This window comes from Morone saxatilis, unplaced genomic scaffold (genome assembly GCF_004916995.1).
Source record: "Morone saxatilis isolate NCDOM2014 unplaced genomic scaffold, NCSU_SB_2.0 Contig6, whole genome shotgun sequence".
Taxonomy (NCBI): domain Eukaryota; kingdom Metazoa; phylum Chordata; class Actinopteri; family Moronidae; genus Morone; species Morone saxatilis.
The window spans coordinates 9,233,081-9,252,839 of NW_023340206.1; the positions used below are offsets into that span (position 1 = coordinate 9,233,081).

Below are 19,759 nucleotides of genomic sequence, written 5' to 3' on the forward strand. Positions count from 1 at the left end.
TTAAGCATCATTTGCAACGTGGCGGTGACCTTGTTTCACCACCCAGTTAACTTAGTAGCTTAGCGATCACGTCAGCACAGAAATGGAAGGGCTTTTATGTGCAGAATTTGCAATCTGCCAAAATGAAACAGAAACAAGTGCGTGACACAGCAGTGGAAAGGGGCCAGCTGTGGCTTAGGACACGTACAAGGCTAATGCATGTTTAAGGCTATAAATGAAGTGAAATATCAAGTGCTTTTGGGGAAGAAAGCCGCAGCCATTCATTCTGGCCTGGACAAGCTGGCTGTGGTCGTATGAATAGAGGGTGGGACGAGGTGGGAGAGGGGCGAGCGTTGAGGTTTGTGCGACTGTGTGCGACTCCCCCAAAATTTAGCAAAGAGCTGTATTTTTGCACGGATGAAAGATGCATGTACACGAGGGTTTCTGTGGGGGTTGGGACCCAAAAATGGGCTGCGGCTGTTTCTGGTGGCTTGCCACATGACAAGTGTAATAGCATGTTTTCATGGGCCTGGGTGCCAGGGTGAGACTAAATATCTCATTTAGGTCACCGGCTATAAAAGTTTTAAAACCCCTGTTCTACATATACCCCAAACTGGCAACCTAACTTGCCATAAATGTAGGCTGTGTTGTCCCGTATGTCAACACATCCAATCTGAAACTGGCCAGTAGCCACTAACTGTGCTAAATGAGCCTTCAGCTGGTGCAGTGAAATCATCATGTTGTGCTGTGACGTTACTCGTGTCCTGTGCCCCTCATGAGTTTAGCGCTGCTTTTTCATTTCAGCCTTGCAAATAGTTACATTTACAGGTGGGAGCCAGCACGGTACTCTTGATTTTGACTCCTCTTCAAACAGTCTCTTGAAAGCAACAGAAAAATGCTTTGAAGGCCTGTTCGCACACGACTAATATTACACCTGTGGACATTAAGTTTCTTGTAATAATTGCTATCATTGGTTATTTTAATCCTGCATGTCTGTAATTTGTAAAGTTCTGGTGTAAATTACCGTCAGCACAGTGGCAGAGACAGTTCTCCTCTGATAACAGTAATCCTGTATGAATCAAGCTTCAGCTGACTGCTGCTGGACTTTTCTTTGTTTTGTTATTCCTGTTCTAGCTCTTTGTATTCTGTATTCTGTCAGCCCCGTGCTGTATATAAATTTGTGATTCCACGTCAGAAAGTGTAAATTGTAAATTATCAGCTGTATACCCATTTAGAAATTACATTTTATTAAACCAATACCAGAATGGAATAGGAGCGTTTTGAAATACTTTTTAGGAAAAAACAAGTTTTTAATTAGGAGATATCTCAAAACTGAAAGCACATGTTTGGCAGAGACTTAATTAATACATTTTAGTGCACAGTGAATGAGACTTAATGGCACCCTGTGGAGTTTTTGCACTACTAGCACCAAGAAACAAATTAAGCAAAGCACCAGAAAAATGGGCAGAGAAGAGGGAAACTGCTGATGTATGCAAACAGTGCAGTTTCCAAATGATTCAATCAGCTTTGCAAATGTTGTATGAGAACTGAAATGTGTTCTTCTGTTAGGCCTTGAAGATACACATATTTTAGTGAGAAACACTGAATGTAAATATTATACTGACTGTTTACAAGAAACCCACGCAGGGTACCTTTTAATACATTTCAAACATGCACGATAATGATCTTGTCTGTCTTGGCCTCCCTATCAGACAAAGAATCTCACGATGCCATCCTACCCGTCCCCGAGTCCATGCAGCCCCAAACCAAGGTGCCCATATATGGAAGAGACCACATCAGCAGTCGGAAGGCACAGGCCATGAAGCAGGCCAAGGACCGCAAGAAGCAGCTGGCCAGGCTGGGACCCACCAGCAATCTGGATTTCTCACCGCTCAGCCTGGATAAACTGGAGCCTGAGTTTGTAAGTGAAGTAGAGATTACAGAGATGCATACCAGTTTTGGCCTCACAGATTCTGACATTCTGAGCAACTTTCTAAACCATATTTTGTTTGGATATTGGCAAACAAACAGCTTACTTACAATCAGAAAAGTCTCAGATACTGCATCCTACGGCGTCAGGCTTTATAAAGCAACCAGTTCTGACAAATCAGCCAAGATTCCCCACAGGGCCACTTTCACACCTGACAACATGGTGCGAACAGAGTGAAATGCCAAATTACTTAAAGTCCTCATTCGTGGAGGTATTTCCCGCCTCCTTATTCTTGATTTCTTGGGAATTTCACAAACTTTCAAGGACATTTTGAACCATAATCTTTAACTCTGGCATGCACAAATACACATTTTGATCGTGCAAACACTCACACCTGTGTATGTAATAGCAGGGACCCTGTGGGAGGAGACTGGATAATCTCATTCAGAGCATGAAGGACACTTCTAGGGTCTTGGCTCTCTCTCTGTACATCCCCAACTGTGACAAGAAGGGCTTCTTCAAGCGCAAACAGGTATGGATAAATTTTTGTATGTCAGGCCATTTATTCAATCCAAAAAACAGCATTTTGAGACAAACACAAAACATTTTAACTGTCCAATAAAGCAGAAACACCACAAGAAACGATTGAAAACAAGCCTCTCATCCCTTTCTGGTAACTCTTTACTTGCAGTGTAAGCCGTCTCGTGGTCGGAGAAGGGGGATCTGCTGGTGCGTCGACCGGTTTGGCATGAAAATCCCCGGCATCAACTTCACCGAAGGAGACCTGCAGTGCAAAGACCTCGACAGCAGCAGCAACAGCAACGAATGAGAGCGACCTGGTCGTACCCGCTGAGCCCTGATCTTCTTAAAACCTGTCAATCAAGCTAGCACACTTTATGACTGCCAATCAGGAAAATATGGCACAAATACTTATACATATATGGTCAGGTGTGACGGACTGCGTTGTGTTGGGGTTTTTTAAAGGGGAGCTGAACCGAAAAGCTTGCTTTGGGTGAAAATCTGCTCACGTAGGTCTTAACTCTGGCTCTCCACTGACTGTGTACTATGTTCGAGGTTAGCTCACACCTCACCTCTTTATATCCATAGATAATAGAGGATTATATATATATGTGTATGATAATGATAATATGTTGTGTACTTTTGAGTCTATTTCTAAATTTACTCCAAGAAAAGACAAGACATATTTTAAATGTGGCTAAAAATCTATATTTTTTTCATATTTTTGTCATGATGATCAACATGAGAGAATGACAATTACAAGACACCATCGAAGAGTGAGTCAGCTCTCGTCTAAATTAGCAATGTTTAACTAATTGTTAATCGCGTGAATGGCGTTCTGAAGTAAGAATATTTTTTTAATATATCAAATAATGAGTTAATCCAGGGTATATTATATTGTCATCACATGGGAAAATCAACTTGTGAATGAGCAGGAGACGGGCAGAAACAGCTGACAGCCATTTCATATGCCATGTCAGCATTATAGCATTGTTCAGCATTCAGAAAACCATTGGCCAATTAGTTTTCACTAACTGGAGTTTAATCAGTCGCTAACAGAAGCCTATACACTTTAAGGAAAAGCTTGACATTTTGGGAAAGAGTTAGACGAAAAGATTGATACCACTCTCATATCAGTCCGTTAAAGCTAAAGCCAGCAGCTGGTTAGCTTAGCTTAGCTTAAAGAGCTTGGCCCTGTCCAAATGTAACAAACCAACTCTAAAGCTCACTTATTAACATGTTTTGTGTCTTTTTTTAATCTGCAGAAAAGCCGTTTTATGGGGGGGGGATTATGTGCCAAGGCTCCGCTGGTTGCCTGGCAACCGCTCAGAGCCAAGAAATAGAAACCTTGAAACTCAAAAAGACTCAACATTCAACATTAAATTTAGGCAAATTAAATGAGAAACCAACAAAAGCATGCTTATGACTCATGTAAATGTTTTTGCTAGTTAGAGATGATTATTTTCTACATCTCTCGCCATAACTGTAGCTCATTATTCTGCCACTATCAGATGAGTCCTGTATGTTTCTGCTTGTCAAACTTGGTTGTATTTTAGGCAATCATGCCCTCGTTAGGTGATATTCTGGACCCCCTCATGTTACTTTCATGAACAAGCAATTAGGGATAAAACTCACTCAAAACATACTGTAATGTACTGTAAAAGGTTACATATATAACACTCGCCACACACCTTTCTCCAGTCCAGACAACTGCGTCCACTGTTTGTAAATGTATGTACAGTGTGTGTGTGCATGCTCCTGAGTGTGTCTGTATGTGTGTGTACTGTACTGTATATGTGCCATGCCCTTATAGTTCTCAACTAGAAAAAGCTCTGGTTTATATTCTCACAAGCCCAGCCTATCCAAGCTAGTGTTCGACAAATCCGGTGCCGTGCATTTCCCTTCGAACGCAAATCGTATGCAAAGGATCCGTGTTGTTTATGTTTCCATCAGTAGGGTCTTCAGTGCCACCACACAGGCAAATCTGTCGGCCGATGGTGACTTGCTCTCAGGGTTTATTGGGTCCTAAGAGCGAGGTTGCTGAGTTTGTATGTAAATTTAAGTGCCTTCTGCCCCATGCCTCTTTGAATTTTGATTTGCATGTGAACCCATCGTGTCGTTGAATGAGGGATAGCACAAAAGAGGAAAACAATTTCACGTGTGGATGTGGTCTGAAAGATTTTTAGTTTGATTATGGTTTTAAGTTGGGTGCTGACAAAGATTATGGTGATCTCCCTGTCGAGCGCTGCTGAATGTACACGACAAGAGGATAACATTTTTGTTCTATAGCTCATAAATTGCCTAAAATCCCTTTCTTGTTGTTATAATGTCAATGTTCAATAAATGATTCTTATAATCTCAGACATTCCTAATGCCTAATCTCTATATCCTGATATTGGGAGAGGGGGTTCTTTATCCAGTTATTTCCAATGAAACCCCTTCGTTATGCTGTTGTTTCTAGCACACATGTAAACACAACACATTGACACTTTCAGAATCTCAGTTAAAAGAAAAGATTAATGTGAACATTATGGTGAAATATTTATCAGGCGTGAAATTGATGTACTTGTTTTTTTTTGTAATAACAAATCACTATTTAAATAAAGTTCATGTACTCACCAAAATGCATATCTGCACTTTTGTCTTAAACATGTGACCTCTGCTAAGATTATAAATTGTTGAGTCAGTGGCTGTGTTGTTGTTTTTTTTGTGGCTTTCTATCTCGATGACCTTGATGCTAAAAGGCACTCACGTGGGTCTCCATGCCGGTTGTTGCCATCTCTTGCCAAAGGCAAAACTGTTTGCTGTGACATTACATGACACATGTTTTGAAAGATTCAACCCATAGAGGGCAGACCAGACTGAAATATCTCAGAGTAATGGCCAGTCCCATATTTAAGATCGTTGATACACATTTACACCACAAAGGCAAAATTTTTCCCAGGATTGGAAAAGTTTGCGCTAATGCTCTGCTTCAAGTGCACCGAATTCAAAGTGTGTCCACAAATTAAAACACACAGACAGGCACAAATTGAATTTATTATCATTTTAATGGCGTTATCTGTTAATGAGGCATAACAGTAGTCTGCAAGCTACAACACGAAAAAACAGCTAAAAACACCAAATATGTTGAAGGCTTTTCATTTTTCAACACATACAGTACAAAACACTGATAACAGAGCAAATCTGAGCAAATTCACAATTAGTAAAGCAAAGTCACCAACACTCCCGCTGACATCTACCAAATATCTATGAGGAAAAAGGATTCTAATCTTTACTTCTCCTAAGAATAATCTGCAGTTACATCCTACGCAGCAAGCTGGATTCTATCATTTAATCCTTTTTGGTGGTTACGTTTTCAAATTTCACTGTCATCAAATGAACTAGAGACACATACACACAAAAAGATAATATATAGCTTACTCAGATGTTCTTTGTTCCCAAGTACTTTACAGTTTGTTTGATTTTTTGTTTGTTTCATGCCATACTATATCTGGTCCATGTCAGGGAGCTCCAGGTCCATCTCACTGAGGTACTGGCTGCAGTTGGGGTCACCCCTCACGGTGGGGGCTGATGGGATAGGTCGTCCGGTGTGAGGGTTGACGCACCAGCACTCGCCCCTCTGACCATGGAGAGACATCTTGCACTGAAACACAAAACGCTGTGTTGTAGTTTATTTCTGTGTGTTTCTATGTCATTTTTGTTCATGGTGACAACCCTGAATATGTATAATATATGTTGCTTGTGCAAAAATACACAGAAAAAGTGTGTATTATCAGTTTTACAATGCACATATTCCAATAAGATCCCCGTTTTTTTATTAAAGCACCTATATTCAAATAAGTATCTTAATAATAATAATGCTTTATTAAGAGTATTCACAAAATAAATGCTAAACAAATGTGTTTCTATGATTTAGTAGAAGATAAAGTGACATAAATTAACTGTAGCCAGACTTAGAATTTGGTAAGTACATCAAGGGGTAAACAAAGGATTCAGCGGTTTTTGGCTATGAAAATACAATGATGCTTTACCCACCTTCTCTCCTCTAAATACTTGCATATTATCAGGTGGCTACACCCTCTCCACCTACTATCCTCTTTTCCCAAATGCCTGGAGTCACCTGTTTGAGGTTATACTGCCCCCTCTTGTCACAGTTGGGGATGTGCAGGGCGTACAGGTCTTCCAGGGGACCTCGGTTATCTCTGAAGGGCATCTTGGATATCCTCTCCAGGATCTGGTCGAGCTCTTGCTGACACTGAGTCTTGAAAACAGCGAGGACAACAACAATATAGTCATGTGCGCAGGCCCGTATCGCATGTGTTGAGAGTGAAATGCGGTTGGCCTCTGGCAAAAAATGTCCTGTACAAATTATCCCATTCAGTCAAATGTCCGTGCAGAGAAATGAGAGTTTAAAATAGAATATAAAAAAGTCAAATCTAATCTTTTTATATAGCTTCTTTAAATGTTTTATTTAGAAAATCTGAAATCTGATTTTAATAAAGCTTTAATAAAGTCCAGGCACACAACAGAAAACTATTCCAGATACATCAACACCGAGATGTGTTTGCAAGGCAATCACTTTTTTCACTTGCTATGCTACATAAAATCTCAAAAGACACACAGATTCATGCACATACACACAATAAAGCTGAAGGGCTTTGTGTAATGAGCAAATGAATCATGTTTTCTTGCCAGTAATGAATAACGACTCTTGCCAGTGACCTCAGGTTTACCTCACAAATCGACAGAGCCAAATGTCTTGTTGAGACAGTTATAAGTTTCTGGTAGAGCAATAACCTTTAAATGATTTTTATGGTGGATGGAAAATACCACGATGCCTGTTATAAATGCCCTGGGTTCACCCGTGAGTCCCAGCTCCAGGATACAGAGCGAGTCAGGTGTATTTAAGGTCAGTAATTATCTGGATTTTGATTAAAGGGCAGTGACTGGTGGGAGTGTTGAACGAAAGAAAAAGGAACTGGAGAAAAAAAGCATTTTCTTTGTGCCATGACTGTCTTAATCCACTTAAAATGATTATTTGGTCTACCGCAGCATCCATACATCAACAGCTGCTGTACCAGAGGGGGGCGGCACTGCGCTCCTGTTTTCTTTCCTTAGTAGTTTTACAAAAGACCAGCATTAGCTGACTGTTCTTATTACTCCATACATTACTTTTTCTTCTCATAGTAAAACACCTGTTGTCACTCACACAGTGCTTTGTGTTTAACTCCAAACTTTAACTTACTGTCCCTATTTATTCTGGGTTGCAACCTCTATGTGACACTAGATATAAATATAAGGAGCTATAAGGTTCTTTTGTACTAGAAAACAACTCCTGTTTGGTTATAAGACCTTTACCAGCAAGTAAAACCCTGATACTAGGAAATAATGTTGAAGAAATCCTCTTAATGGAAATACTGAGGAATATCTTAAGACTACAAGAAGCAAAAATGGACATTACACAAGACTCAAGAGTCACAAATTAATCCATCAGCAGGATTGCATGAGTGATGGAAAACATTTGAATGTGTTTCCCATTCAGTTTTTGTTTTACTGTTATTATTTAATGTTGCAGATCTTTTGCCAATTAAGGTCCCAGTGAGAGAACAAAAGAAGAAGAAAAAGCGCTCTGGTATCAGGATGATTTATGAATCCAAATTCCAATTCATCAAATATGTCAGTGATGACAAATTGCTTACAATTTATAAAGTTGAAACAGCAGTCAGATGTTGTTGCCACAAGATGTGATTTTATGCCTGAAGGTACGGGAAAGGAAAAACTGACAAATTGTTACACATCACGCATGAAGAAAGTAAAACATCTGGTGTGAAAGTTCAACCTACATTTGTGATTATGGCACATATGTATATATAATACAAATGCTACAATTCTCGGGGGAGGGGGGTTATTCAGGCCTTTCTAAACCTCTTCTGGTTGATTCCCAGGCTTGGGTTTAACATTTCTAGAGCTTAGAACATACTTTCTTAGCCACGCCTCACCTGTTTGGGCCGTGCAGGTTTCACCTCTTCCACCTTGTTGGTCTTCATCTTGGTCTTCATCTCGTGTCTGTGCTGGCGTACAGCGCTCTCTTTGGGTCCCAGCCAGGTGGTCTCTTTACTGGGCTTCCGGATGGCCGGGACCTCACTCACACCCTGCTCAGGAAGCGGCTCTACAACCTCCCCTGCAGACACAAAGTCCATGAAATGTAAATATAAGGATCACAACTTTCTACTATAGTTCACAGTGTAAATTAAAAAGAGTGCATTGCGGAGTAGAAAATAAATTGGCCAGGAAAGGACTTCAGAGTCTTGTTCAAGGACTCTTTGACATATTGGCTACAAAAAGCATTCAACCTGTGACTTTTCAGGATGCTCTCTCTGTGCACTTAGCTGCTCTGTTGTCATTTTGGTAATGGATTGGGCTTTTTAGAGGCTGGAAGTGGGCTGAAATAAGCTTCAAATTGCACAGATCATTTGTCACAGTGACAAAGTTAGAGGTCTGCTCTGCTAAAAAGGTTTCTGGAAATGGCAGAGATGACGCTGATCCTGCACTCTTTGCTCCTTGAGGGGAATAAAATGAAAAAGTTCTCCCTTTTTGATAGACTAGAGATAAATGCAAGATGCCTCATGTCCTAACAAACAGACTCCTTTTCCTTCATCATAAAATTGGGAACAAATTGATCTGTCCTGATGAAAATGTAATGTATTGTTCTATGCAATCTAATTACCCTTTTCTATTTGATTCATATATTACATACTCATTTATGTATTTTATTTTTTGCTGGGGAGTGGATTAATGAACATAGAATATAATCTGAATTTTCCCACATCCCTCCCACTGTGTCCGACAGTTGGTCCTAATTAACTACGGGAGCCAAACGGCCAATTCGGGGAAGGCCGTCCGCTGATCTAGCTCACCTGCACCCTCCAGGATATAAAAGCTAGAATATGACCTCAACTTTTCCTTCAGCTGGCTGTCACTCTGCCTTTTCTTTCTTTTAATTTTGGCACAATTCAAGGCCTCCACAGCAAATATATCACTCTGACTTTGCTAATTTCCACTCTCTATTGTTTATTTGATTCAGGTTCACATTTTGTGCAAGTTTATTTATTTTTTTTAGTTTGCGACAATTTTCCACATTGTCACAATTTACATATTCTCTAAAGATAGTGTTGGGAGGGCGAGGGGGGGTAACCTCTGAAGTGTCTAAACCACTGTTAAAGTGCTCTGAAATGCATCAGCACAATCAGTGAGTCACTACATACAATCCTTTCCTTTCTCATAGAGCGAAGCAACCACATGCAGCTTCGTTAACAAGCTTGTGGGCTGAAAAAAGTTGGCCGCTGCTGAACCTTAGTCACAGTCAGGTTTCCATGGTTGCCTTTTTCCTTACTTGTGTGATTTAATTTCATGAGCAGATGTTAAAAGTGGTGATAAATGAACAAAATCAAAGTTTTACACTTTTATAAAACTAGTATTTGAGGACTACATGACAAATTTAGCCTCTATTTGAGGTCTCCGCAGTTTGAAATTATTATATTTGGTCTCATTGGGTATCACTACATATAGCCTGTCTAAGTGGATCCAAATGGACTCAAGCTATCGCCTCTGCACCATAATCAACACAGAAAAATATCTTTTTTAGGCCAAACAGAGTTTGCATTATAAAGTGCAAGGGGAAATGATGGGTCTAACTCCTAACATAAGTGCCACTTGTTAGCTATTTATGATTGCATTAAAAGGATGTAAAAATGCATTATTTCAAAAAATGTTTAACAACTAAGTAGCTCAGTGATCTGACCACTAAAACAGCAAGGCCAGGGCAAATTCCCTCCCTGTACAACAATAAAAAGGTCAGTTGTGCGTAGATTTATATATCTGGAAATCACACTAAAAAGATGACCAGGGATTCCCACTGCCCGTAACCAATAACAAATGGATTGCATGTACTGCTTCTATCATTGAAGCTATGTCAAATAGCAGTTCCCGTGGCCATCTAGTGATTCCTCCAGGCGGTTTTCGTTGAGTTAGACCTTCTCCTCTCTTCTTGGAGTCTTGTTAAACATCAACCTAAAAAAAAATACCCCTCTCTTCAAACAGATGGAGCAAACAATGTGAGAGGCCATCAAGTCCAACCCAACATGTTGTTTCTGACAACAGTGCATACTTAGGGGTTGAGGGTTAACGGAGAGGGAGTGGAAAAGGAGCATCATTCCAAACCAGCTGATTTCAGATGTGGGGGGGGGAGAAAAAATGATGTACATTCCTCAGAAAGCAACATGGTCACGTCTCAGTTCAGTTTAGATGATAAGAATATTTCAAATCGTGAATACACATACCAGAGGATTGTGTTTCTTTTCACTGAATTTTCCAGCAAAGCATATTTCACCTACTCTGGACTTCACTTGACACCCAAAGGAAAGAAGGGGAATAAGCACAGACAGTAGAGAAGGTCAAGTAGTCAGCCAGTAAGCGGATCACAGTTATGCAAGGGCCAAATTACAACGTGCAGACTTGTGGAAATGCGTTTGCAGAATGAAAGCAAGTGTCTGTTACTGGTGGTGGCGGACTGGAGAGGCATTCTCTGCGCTCTGCAAGAGGTAAATTTGACATCCGGTTGTAGAATATGATTACAAAAGGCCTAAGAGAGAACGGGAGAAAGGAAATTCCAAACGAAGCAATAACAAGGTGCTGGCGCCTTTTGCCATCAGATAGATCTGGTGTTGTTGGACTTCGGCTCCCCCTATGACACTCCAACACACTCTCTCTGGCTTTTCTTTGAAGACTGAGTTTCCTCCAAAAAAGGTTTTGCTGTCATATATAATTCTCACAGTATCCAAGTGCAATACCATCACTGATATGTTTACTCAAATACACAGTCTGGGCGCACATACACACACACACACACACAAGCTTCCTCTCAAATGTACACACACACACGCAAACACAGAGGGTCAGGACCCCACTTTTAGGGGGCACTAGGCCTCTGCAGTCCAAGCCGTTCCACAGCGGTGGGCTTGGGATCAGCAGTATCAACAGAGCAGCAGGCCTACTGTCCAGTCTACTGCTTGAGTTGATCCTCACACAATGGCCCGAGAGGCTTCCTTTCTATATCTGATCCATGTCAAATTCCCTGATGGCACGTAAGCCAGAAGTGTCATGTCTGATTGTTCAGATTCTGGTCAACTGAGCAAATGGCAGACTTGGCCGGTTCGTGGAGAATGGAAAGGTTGAAAAAGGAAAGATCCAAGCAGAATTTCAGCTCCATCCTATTTCCATGGATACAAATAGACCCTTGCTTAATTGTCAGACAAACTCATAGATGTTGACTGGTTAGCTTAGATTAAAAGATAGACTTTCAGTGCACGTTGAGTTACCCTTTAATTGAATAGGTTCTGTAGTTATGTCCATCATCAGGCGTTTGGTCGTGTATGTGTCTGTCCGTGTGTATCTGTCCACAGCTAATCTTGCATACTGCTGGACCTATATATGGCCTAATATTGTTTGTGCACATTTAGGACTGTTTGCTTAAGGTTGCAGTGATGCGCGATTTTTGCAAAACTGCTGACTCCTCAATCATCTTAACTGTCCTGTATGGGTTAATTATTTTGGCCTTTGTTGTGGCTAAAAAAACAACATCCATACAAACGTTTGGTCTCATCTTGAACTGGAGCATCTGCAAATGCCATTTTAATTTTAATTTCATATCTGTTTTAGTAGAGTTTAAGCTCAGTATGTATATACACTACCAGTATACTACTATAGATATATATATGTAAATTTTTAATGAAAGCCAGTGACTGGCGATGCATATACAATGGGGATAAATTATTAATTAATTAATTCGTTTTTTTCTTTATATCTTTGCAGAAGGTGTTTACTAATTCACTAACTTAAGGACAAAGGTCATTATACTTGTGCACAAGGCATTCAAACTGCAACCAAAGACATTTGGAAAGCAATCGTCTGACTCCGGAAAGTGAACTATCCCTTTAAATGCCGGAATGTGGAAATTTGTGAAAAAGAACATATTTCTCAGTATGGCTTTTAACGCAGCTCTGAGGTGTGAAATAGGTCACGTGCCACTTAAGAAGTTGATGAAAAGCACTGTGAGGAGTTGCTCCGTTGCGAGGCCTAGTGGGACTGTTTTCCTTGAAACACAAACTCAGCAAAGTGCAGATATGTTTACCTTCCAGGCTTTCTGGCCCGCAACAGTCATCTAAAAGCAGGCATTGGACAGGCTCTGGCACGTACGTACACACTGCGGTATCCAAGGACAGGCATCTCACTTGCTACCGGCACCGCTGGGTGAACTCTGGGGCGAATGTACGGGACCTAAACTAGGACATGAAGTGAGGCAAGCTGGAACACATCGAATTTGATTACATGCAGCTATCACTGACAATCATTCTCAACCACTGTAGGAGAGATATAATGATGAGATAAGGATGAGTGGACAGAAAGTGCAAAACCTCTTGATCAAAAAACTTGGTCAAAAAACTCCTAGGTTACAGTCATTATTATTACACTGGTGATGTGTAACCTCCAGAATGTAAACTTTTGACCACTCAGATGGTGATGGGACATTGTCAACCTATAGAGGACTATTTGATCTTAAGTTAGAGCTGGAAAATTGAAATTGAAGTTGGTGGATGGTCCTAAAGTGAGGTTACATAGTGTTTACCTGAAGACGTACCTGAAATTACCTGAAATTATTTGAAGGACCAGTGTGTAGGATTCAGTGGTATTCAGCGGTTGCAGATTGCAATCATTTAAATACAGCTCAGCCTTTCAAGAGTGTGTGAAACTCGAAAAATGCGAAAAAGCCCTATCGAGAGCCGGTGTTTGATTTGTCCATTCTAGTCTACTGTAGAAACATGGCAGCGTCCGTTGAGTACAACTTATTCTAAGGTAACGAAAACACAACAATTGAGATAAAAACATAACATAATATTATATTCCATTTCTGCCTCCTACATTTTACACACTGGACCTTTTAGAAAGTTGTGTTTTTTCCCCCATTACAGAGCAGTAAAAGTCTTAAAAGTAAAATTAACATTTTGTACTGACATTCGTGGCCCCCAAAGGATGTTTCCTATTGACATTGGTGATCCCCAAACCTTTCCTCTTGTTTACATGTTGTTTTTCAGTGAAATATCTCAACAACTATGAAACAGATTGCTCTGAAATTTAGTACAGCCATTCATGTTGCACAGAGCATGAATCCTAAGTTTTCCTGTAGCCTCACTAGAATATCTACTCAATAATTTGGCACGGAAAAATTTGTATAGACATTCATCGTTCACAAATATGATGAATCCTGATGGCGATCCACTTCTTTTACCTCTAGTGCCACAAAAGTGGGCATGAGAGTGATTATGGAGTCACTGTTTGCCTCCACTCTCAACTCCCTTGCCTCCATTGTTGCCGGAGGATAAGGGAAAACTATTTCAAGAAATAGAAGTGTGCCTTCAAGAAATGGATGATGGCAATAAGGAAGATGATATACAGTAGATAGAACACCTAATTTGTATATATTGCCATGTAAAACTGTCAAAAAGCAAGTTCAGAAACTGTCCATCTGCCCTGCAAACTCCCTTCCCCTTTCAGTGTCAGTAGCATTTCAGACAGTGTTTGTATTGTCTTAAATCACCCTTGACCAAAGAAGAGGGTGGGAAGTTATTCTGGATCTCAATAAGCACGAGGAGATTCTTGGCACGGGTACACGTGATACTGACGCCTGGGGGGGAGATGGCACAAATGTGCCTGTTTTTGGAGAAGCCTGGGGTGGGGGGGATTATCTCAGAGCTATTTCAGTCCTGCGGGCTCCGTCTGGATGCCCGCGCAGGTACACAGGAATGCCCCTTGTTAGCTAACAATGTTATTACAGCGGACCAGATGGCACAGGAGTTTTCCACTTTTCTTTCTGCTTCATTTTTCCTCTCCATAACTACTTTTATAATCTCAAGGTTTTCCCTTCTCGTTTTTCAACATGTAAAGCGGACTCTGGTAACGCAAAATTACCACAGAAACCAAATGTTGTTTTAAGGATTAATTACCAATTAACAGTATCTAATAATAAAGAAGGGGCACCATAGTATTCGCATCACTTTTTCTTATTCATGTGACGTTCGACTAACCAGCTATGGGCTCTGTTTGGGCTCTGTTAATCAACTCGTTCCCTCTAGAGGTCATATATGGTGTGATCCCAGTCAAAACAACCAAACGCCCATCCAATCTGATTAAAGGATCCTTTATTTGGGTCCAGGTTTCTGTGGGAACAGAATATCAAGTGATACTGTGCATAAACAAAGAGGGTAAGGGGAAGGTTGTGGGTGTTCCAATAGGGAGTCATTTCAGCTGTGGACATTTTGGCTCAAAATGAGTGAAATATTTTTGTTATTAGTAAAATTCTAAAATGAAAAGAAAAAAATCATTTGTATTCTTATTAAAGTAGGTATTAAGATGCCAGATACTGAAACCAAGACCAGAGAGGGCTCAGTGGGAAAGATGGGTCACACATGTAGTGTGGGTATGTTTCTGAACTGTCATACTCTTTAGATAGTCTGTTAAACATCTGCAGACAAAGCAAAACAGATGAAATGTTACATGTTTTAACACATCTGGATGGCTTTGGTATGAAGCTTAAGAGTTAAATGTAATCTCAATATATCTCATTTTAAGTTTTGCATATTATTTGAGATGCTTCTGGCATCAAATTAAGTCAAAACTTTGCTTCAAGTAGCAGCATTGGAAATATCTTTTTCTGCAGGTTAGATTAATTAAAGAAATAAAACATTTTCTTAAATTGCCAGTGTAGTTGCCTGCAGTGTCACATATGCAGGCAATCACAGACATGCAGTACATACAAGCACACAGATCAGAGATGTTGAAGAGACAAGAGGGAAAATCAGAGCGAACGGGATTTGGTTTTAGTATTCAAGTTAACCAAATGCTTCATATTTACGTGTTTTCCACATGTCTGAGTGGTTCCATGCATAATTTCAAGCACCGTCTAGGCACCGCAGAAACATCACAGGCTATTTGCTTAAATTGGAGTGTCACAGTAACATCTCCATCTCTGCTGCTGCAGATAAAGTGCATGAGTGGGTGTTTGAGAGCATATGCTGAGCAATTTAAACTTCAAGATACTGCATTTACATAATCTTTAAAATATTGTACAAAACAGGAATACAATCATCTTATAATGGACGGAAAATGTATTGGCTACTATTTTAACTATTTTAATAATCAATTGCCATCTTTTATGCAAAAATGCCAAACATTTGTTGCTCCCAGGATCTCAGATGTGAGGAATTTATGCTGCAATATTGACAAAACAAGACATTTGCAAGACGTCAGCTTGGACTGTGAGAAATTATAGCAGAGAAGATAGGAGATGAATCGATAATGAAAATAATAATTAGTTGCAGCCCTACTTATAATGCAATATTCACTAAAACCTATAAAAGGGAATCTTCAGTGTTGCCCACGTCTAATAAACTTTCTGCTGATTTTAACAAGACATTACAGCAGTCTGAAATTACTCTACGCACTCTGGGGAGGTCATTTCGAAGAGATAGGTCATTTCGAAGAGATTTATGAAGCAATATCTGTTTCTTATTTTATGAATTAATTCACTGTAATTAGATGCTTTGATCATTTAAAAACAGTGAACAAAAATTGCCTGTGGTCTGGACCAGAGAGGGAAATAAGCCAGAGCCAGTACATTTAATCAGTTTCATTAAAAAGAAAACAAGAACCCAAATTAGTTCTAGTTAGCACTTTTTTAAAGCATCACTGTACAGTTTACAATAGTTTAGAGATTTCTTTCATATTTGGTATTAAGCAACTGCAATATTGGTTTTTATATGCAGCGTTACTTCATGAGCCAAATAAAACCTTTTGGGCTGAGTGCAAAGAACAGATATTTGTATCCTTCACACGTATGTAATCTCCCATTCACTCTCCTACATTTCCCTCCCCTTGTAGACTTTGTATCCCTTACCCTACAGTAAATCTTTTCTCTTACGTGATCATTCTAGGGTCGAAGGAATACTGGCTCTAACCGTTGACCCCTTTTCTGTTATTTGTTTGCAGTGCTGATCCAGGAGGTCATAGGGACTGTACTGCTGCTATCATTGCAAGTTGCGACAGATAAGGCCATGAGATACATTTTTCAAATGCAAAACGTGCTGTAAAACCTCTACAGATGTCATTTAAGAAGATATAGTCATTGCTTTGGTCAGGGGGTTATATGTCAAACTGATATGGGATTAAATTAGTAACTCTGAAATGTTACACAGTCCTATTACACTGTAATGCGTCCAGTGATGAAGTTTAAGATCTGTTATTTGTGTCTGTGCCATTTAATTTGAATAAAATAAGCAGGGAAAACAGGACAGCAGGATGTTGAGGCTTATAAACATCCAAATAAAGCAGCTGCAACATCTCATTCTTTGATTCTTTGCCCAGGGTGTCAAATCAGCTCAAGAGTCACAGCTCAACTTAATACGACCGTTGAATTACTGTATTATAATCAGCCTGTTCTGTCTTTAATTTACAGATTAATTCCTGGAACAAAGGAGATGCGGTGGATAGCCAGAATGTTAAAGTTTGCTCTCTACGTTCCAACAGCCCCTGTGAGCTGATTTCTATCAGGGATTTCATTACGAGAGGAATATATGAGAGGAAATCAAGTCTGTGTATCTCAGACAGGGCCTAATGAAAAGTAGGAGATTGACAGCAACCGTCTGTAACACCAACAATACATTAATTACGTTTTATCAGAACAATTTTTGTTTTGACCCAAGAAGAAGAGAGTCTGATGGCCTGTTCTGCTCTGCTCCCTAGTGATAAAAAATATTTTCCTTTCATTTTTTGACCTTGAAAAAGCTCTCTTCCTCTGTCTTTGTCAGAAAACACTCTCTCGTCTGCAGCAGTGAGGATTTTCTCCAAAACAGCTCCGCTTTTTAGAGCCAATTTCTGAGCTTTTACTCTTTGATTTTGCACGCCACCATACTAAATCTCAGAGCTTGCAACCTGCAAGACGAAGCACAGCCTGACCCAAACCTGAGGACAAAAAATCTTTGATACCTAACAAATTGCCTTGTTGCAAGCAAGCCTTTACATGATGCGTCAATCTATTTTGTTCTCTTGTTTTGCTCTTATGTAACTATGCAATCCATGCCTCTTCTATTACTTCACTGTTATTGTTTGAAGAGGGCTTTGCTGTGTAAGGTTACATAAATGAAGAATTAAGTCATTATGATGGCTGATTAGTAGATCACAAATGTGTCTTGACCTTTTTGTCAGTGTGCTTGAGAGTCCTCGCAGAGTACAAGGTTACTCTGAACGTCGTCTCCGGTAGTTTCTCTACGTTCCAGTAGTTCAGTGCCAAAATAAACACATGTCAGTCTGGAGGTAAACTCTGACAAAGCCCGGATTTGGAAATGAGTAGAAATCACACCCCGGCAGGCTCCACTGGACACTCATTGACTGTGTGTGTTTGCAGCTCAAAATCAGCCAATTAATGAGGCTGTTTACTTTTCTTCTTCTCCACTGTGACCTGTCCCTGTCTAAACACAAACCACATGAGTCTTGCTGGCTCCAGGTCGCACGAAGCTCCACTGTGATCCCTCCTGCACATACATCCAACTCATATCCCAGGTGGACAACCCAGTTAATGTAGTCACTGTCAACAGCAGTTCATAGTTACTTCTGGTCAAAGCCTAGAGTCCACTTTTCCAATCAATGCAGCATTCCTCCTGCTGTCTCTCTCTGTTTCTCTCTCTCCACTCCCCTGTGGAAATGTCAACATCAATACTATGATGTTTTCTGTGTCCATCCCACTGAGTACAACTTCTGGGAATTTTGCAAGCCACTACCTTGTTCTATGCTACAGTGTTTTAAATGAAGGGGGGTGGTATTGGGAAAGGCTGGAGGGCCAGCTGTTTGGAGCATAGCTGAGGTTAACTTGGGCAGAGTGACTGTTTCCTTTTGTTTCTCTCTCCACATGCACACCAGGATGATTCACAACACTTTAAGCAGACTTTAATGGGAGTGTAAGAAAACCTCGTGCAACAAGCATAAAATAGGTCATTACTGCAGTGGAAGTTAAGGAATTGCACACCTTGGATGCACAGTAAAGGACATGAGCAATACAGTAAAGCACCATTATAAATCTAGCAAAGTGCTGGTAGTACAAACTTCCATATTATTTCAAGTCTGTAGGTAAATCCTTGTGGCAAAGAGCTTAAAGCAGGCAATAAAAGGGTGCATAATTGCCCATTAATGTTAAAAAAAAAAGGATGCACTGCAGACATCAAAGCAAAATTATATGCAATATCACAAAAATATCAAGTGCAAAATGATCGCTGGAACTTCACTATTGACTAACAGTCCCTGTCTGACATAGATTTTGTGCTCAGCCTTCATGACAATGCAATATTTCTACATCAGTATTCCTCATGCTGCAGTCTAGACAGTGTCATTAAAAATTGATAGAAGAAAACCAGGTTTCCAGTAAACTGACTGACCGCTGGTTTGCTCCCGGTGCTCCTGGCTCAAAGTGGTCGTTTCGGTGTCCACTTTGCGCCGGCACTGGCCCTGGCCCTGCACCAGTTGCTCCAGGGGAAGCTCCGAGTCGGGCGTCGGGTAGCACCGCAGACCGGTGGAGCACCTCGGGGTGTACACGCCGCACATCTCGCCCTCTTGCCGGGCGCACACGGGGCAGCACCCGCAGCCCGGTTCGCGCACTATCTCCGCGCAAGTCTCGGTGAGCTTTGGGCACAGCGCCTGGCGCTCCGCGGTGCAGCCCGGGCAGCGGAACACCATCTCGGCCAGGGAGGCACCGGCGAGAGACGCGGAGAGGATCAGCAAGCTGTAGCCCGCGTACGACATTGTTACAGGCATGAGGTTTTTGGTCATTATCATGGGTCGATGGAAGGCAATCCCAAGTGGGGGAAAAAGAAGGGGGAAGAAATGTGCATGCGAACAGGTGAAGCCGGGGGCTGGGAGGTCTGCTGGGTCCTACAAATTCCCAGGTTTGCTCTTGGGGCCACATGTTGGTGCTGACTTGGGAAGATAAGAAGACTACAGGATTTAGTTCAAATGTCATCTTTTAGATCTGATGATAAATTGGCAGCAAGATGCACAGACTACTCGAGAAAATATTAATTTGCGCTCCAGCACTTCTTGTAATCTTTGTCCTCTAACTGGCTGACAGCCCAGAATGAGAATAATGATCTAAAAAGTTGGGGTGAATAGGCTAAATTGAAATAATTTACAGCTGGCTAGCACCTCTAGTTAGAACAGCTGTTCTATGCC

At 40.7% G+C, this 19,759-nt stretch overlaps 2 protein-coding genes across 3 annotated transcripts in view; one reads left to right on the top strand and one right to left on the bottom strand.

The window, feature by feature from the left end:
- The window catches only part of igfbp5a (insulin-like growth factor binding protein 5a), a 6,803-nt gene extending 2,012 nt beyond the window's left edge, over positions 1-4,791 (top strand). The window contains exons 2-4 of one of the 2 annotated variants that reach the window (XM_035677812.1): positions 1,692-1,900; positions 2,322-2,441; positions 2,601-4,791. In XM_035677812.1, coding sequence (XP_035533705.1) covers positions 1,692-1,900; positions 2,322-2,441; positions 2,601-2,738 — 467 coding nt within the window. In that variant the 3' untranslated portion in view covers positions 2,739-4,791. Of the gene's footprint in view, positions 1-1,691; positions 1,901-2,318; positions 2,442-2,600 lie in introns of both variants that reach the window. The other variant, XM_035677811.1, reaches the window with a different exon arrangement.
- Positions 4,792-5,465: 674 nt separating this feature from the next.
- igfbp2a (insulin-like growth factor binding protein 2a) lies at positions 5,466-19,439 on the bottom strand. The gene is made up of 4 exons (XM_035677456.1): positions 18,970-19,439; positions 8,431-8,612; positions 6,552-6,692; positions 5,466-6,074 (listed from the first exon to the last, which is right to left on the bottom strand). Exons 1-4 carry the CDS (start codon positions 19,364-19,366, stop codon positions 5,916-5,918), a joined length of 879 nt encoding a protein of 292 aa, XP_035533349.1. The 5' UTR covers positions 19,367-19,439; the 3' UTR covers positions 5,466-5,915.
- Between the last annotated feature and the right edge of the window lie 320 nt (positions 19,440-19,759).